This window comes from Diaphorina citri, unplaced genomic scaffold, assembly GCF_000475195.1.
Source record: "Diaphorina citri unplaced genomic scaffold, Diaci psyllid genome assembly version 1.1 scaffold2559, whole genome shotgun sequence".
In the NCBI taxonomy this organism is placed as follows: domain Eukaryota; kingdom Metazoa; phylum Arthropoda; class Insecta; order Hemiptera; family Psyllidae; genus Diaphorina; species Diaphorina citri.
This window is the reverse complement of record NW_007379979.1, coordinates 32,635-33,650: the sequence shown is the minus strand read 5'-3', so window position 1 is coordinate 33,650 and position 1,016 is coordinate 32,635. Positions and strand designations below refer to the sequence as shown.

The 1,016-nt window shown below is 38.4% G+C and overlaps 1 protein-coding gene across 1 annotated transcript in view; it reads left to right on the top strand.

Moving 5' to 3' along the window:
- Window positions 1–555: 555 nt before the first annotated feature.
- Window positions 556–1,016, top strand: part of LOC103519141 (uncharacterized serine-rich protein C215.13) — a gene marked incomplete at its 5' end in the record, with an annotated part of 6,363 nt that continues 5,902 nt past the window's right edge. The window contains one exon of the mRNA XM_008484225.3: window positions 556–670. Coding sequence (XP_008482447.1) covers window positions 556–670 — 115 coding nt within the window. The remainder of the gene's footprint in view (window positions 671–1,016) is intronic.

The window sequence follows — 1,016 nt, the reverse complement described above, 5'->3', positions numbered from 1 at the left end:
GAAAAAAAAAAAAAAAAAACTAAAAAAAAAAGCGTTTTACCACCGTTTTTATTTCGTAGCAATGAAACAACTGCTAGGTACATTAGACGCATGTGGTCTATGTCGTAGCATGCCCATCTCGTAGTAATGTATGTCCCTCATCAGATTGGCGATAAGAGACACAATACTTCCAATTTAGGTGCTGGGTCAACACGAGAACTGCAGAAAATAACCCGTTGCATTCTCATGTTTTCTGGTGTTCTTTTGTTGACCTAGCACCTAAATGGGAAGGAATTGGGTCTCATCTCGCCCATCTGATGAGAGGCATACTATTTCATCTCGTAGTATGTCCCTCATCAGATGGGCGATAAGAGACACAATACTTCCCATTTAGGTGCTGGGTCAACACGAGAACACCAGAAAATAACCCGTTGCATTCTCATGTTTTCTGGTGTTCTTTTGTTGACCCAGCACCTAAATGGGAAGGAATTGGGTCTCATCTCGCCCATCTGATGAAAGGCATACTATTTTGAGTCCAAATTCAGCAATTAAAACCAAACTTTTCCCTTTTCCCAGGTTCTATGGCCATCCAGTAACGTGTGCGATTTGACCATCTGGAAGGATCTCTATCTAGCCACGACCTCCTCCAATTCGTACGACAATGGAGAGGGCAGCACGACACCTCCAGGAAGTGGAGGAGGAGGAGAGAATGGGTTCACCACTCTCAATGGGTAAGTTTTTCCTTTCTATTACCACTATGTAGTATGTATAGGGAATCAACCCGACACCAGCAATGTGCTGAATGGGTTGTAAAAACTTTTCACATTTGTTATTATTATCATTACCTACTGTTATTTGTTGGAATGTATGATTTATTTATGTTGTTTTCTGGAGATGTTTCTTTTTTTATGCACAAATGGTTTATTAATAAAGTCTACTATTAGTATTAGTGCCTTCCTAGGGCTGAAAAAAAAAAAGATTTATTTATGTAAATAAATGAAAAGTATTCTTATTAAAAAAAAAAAAAAAAAAATCAA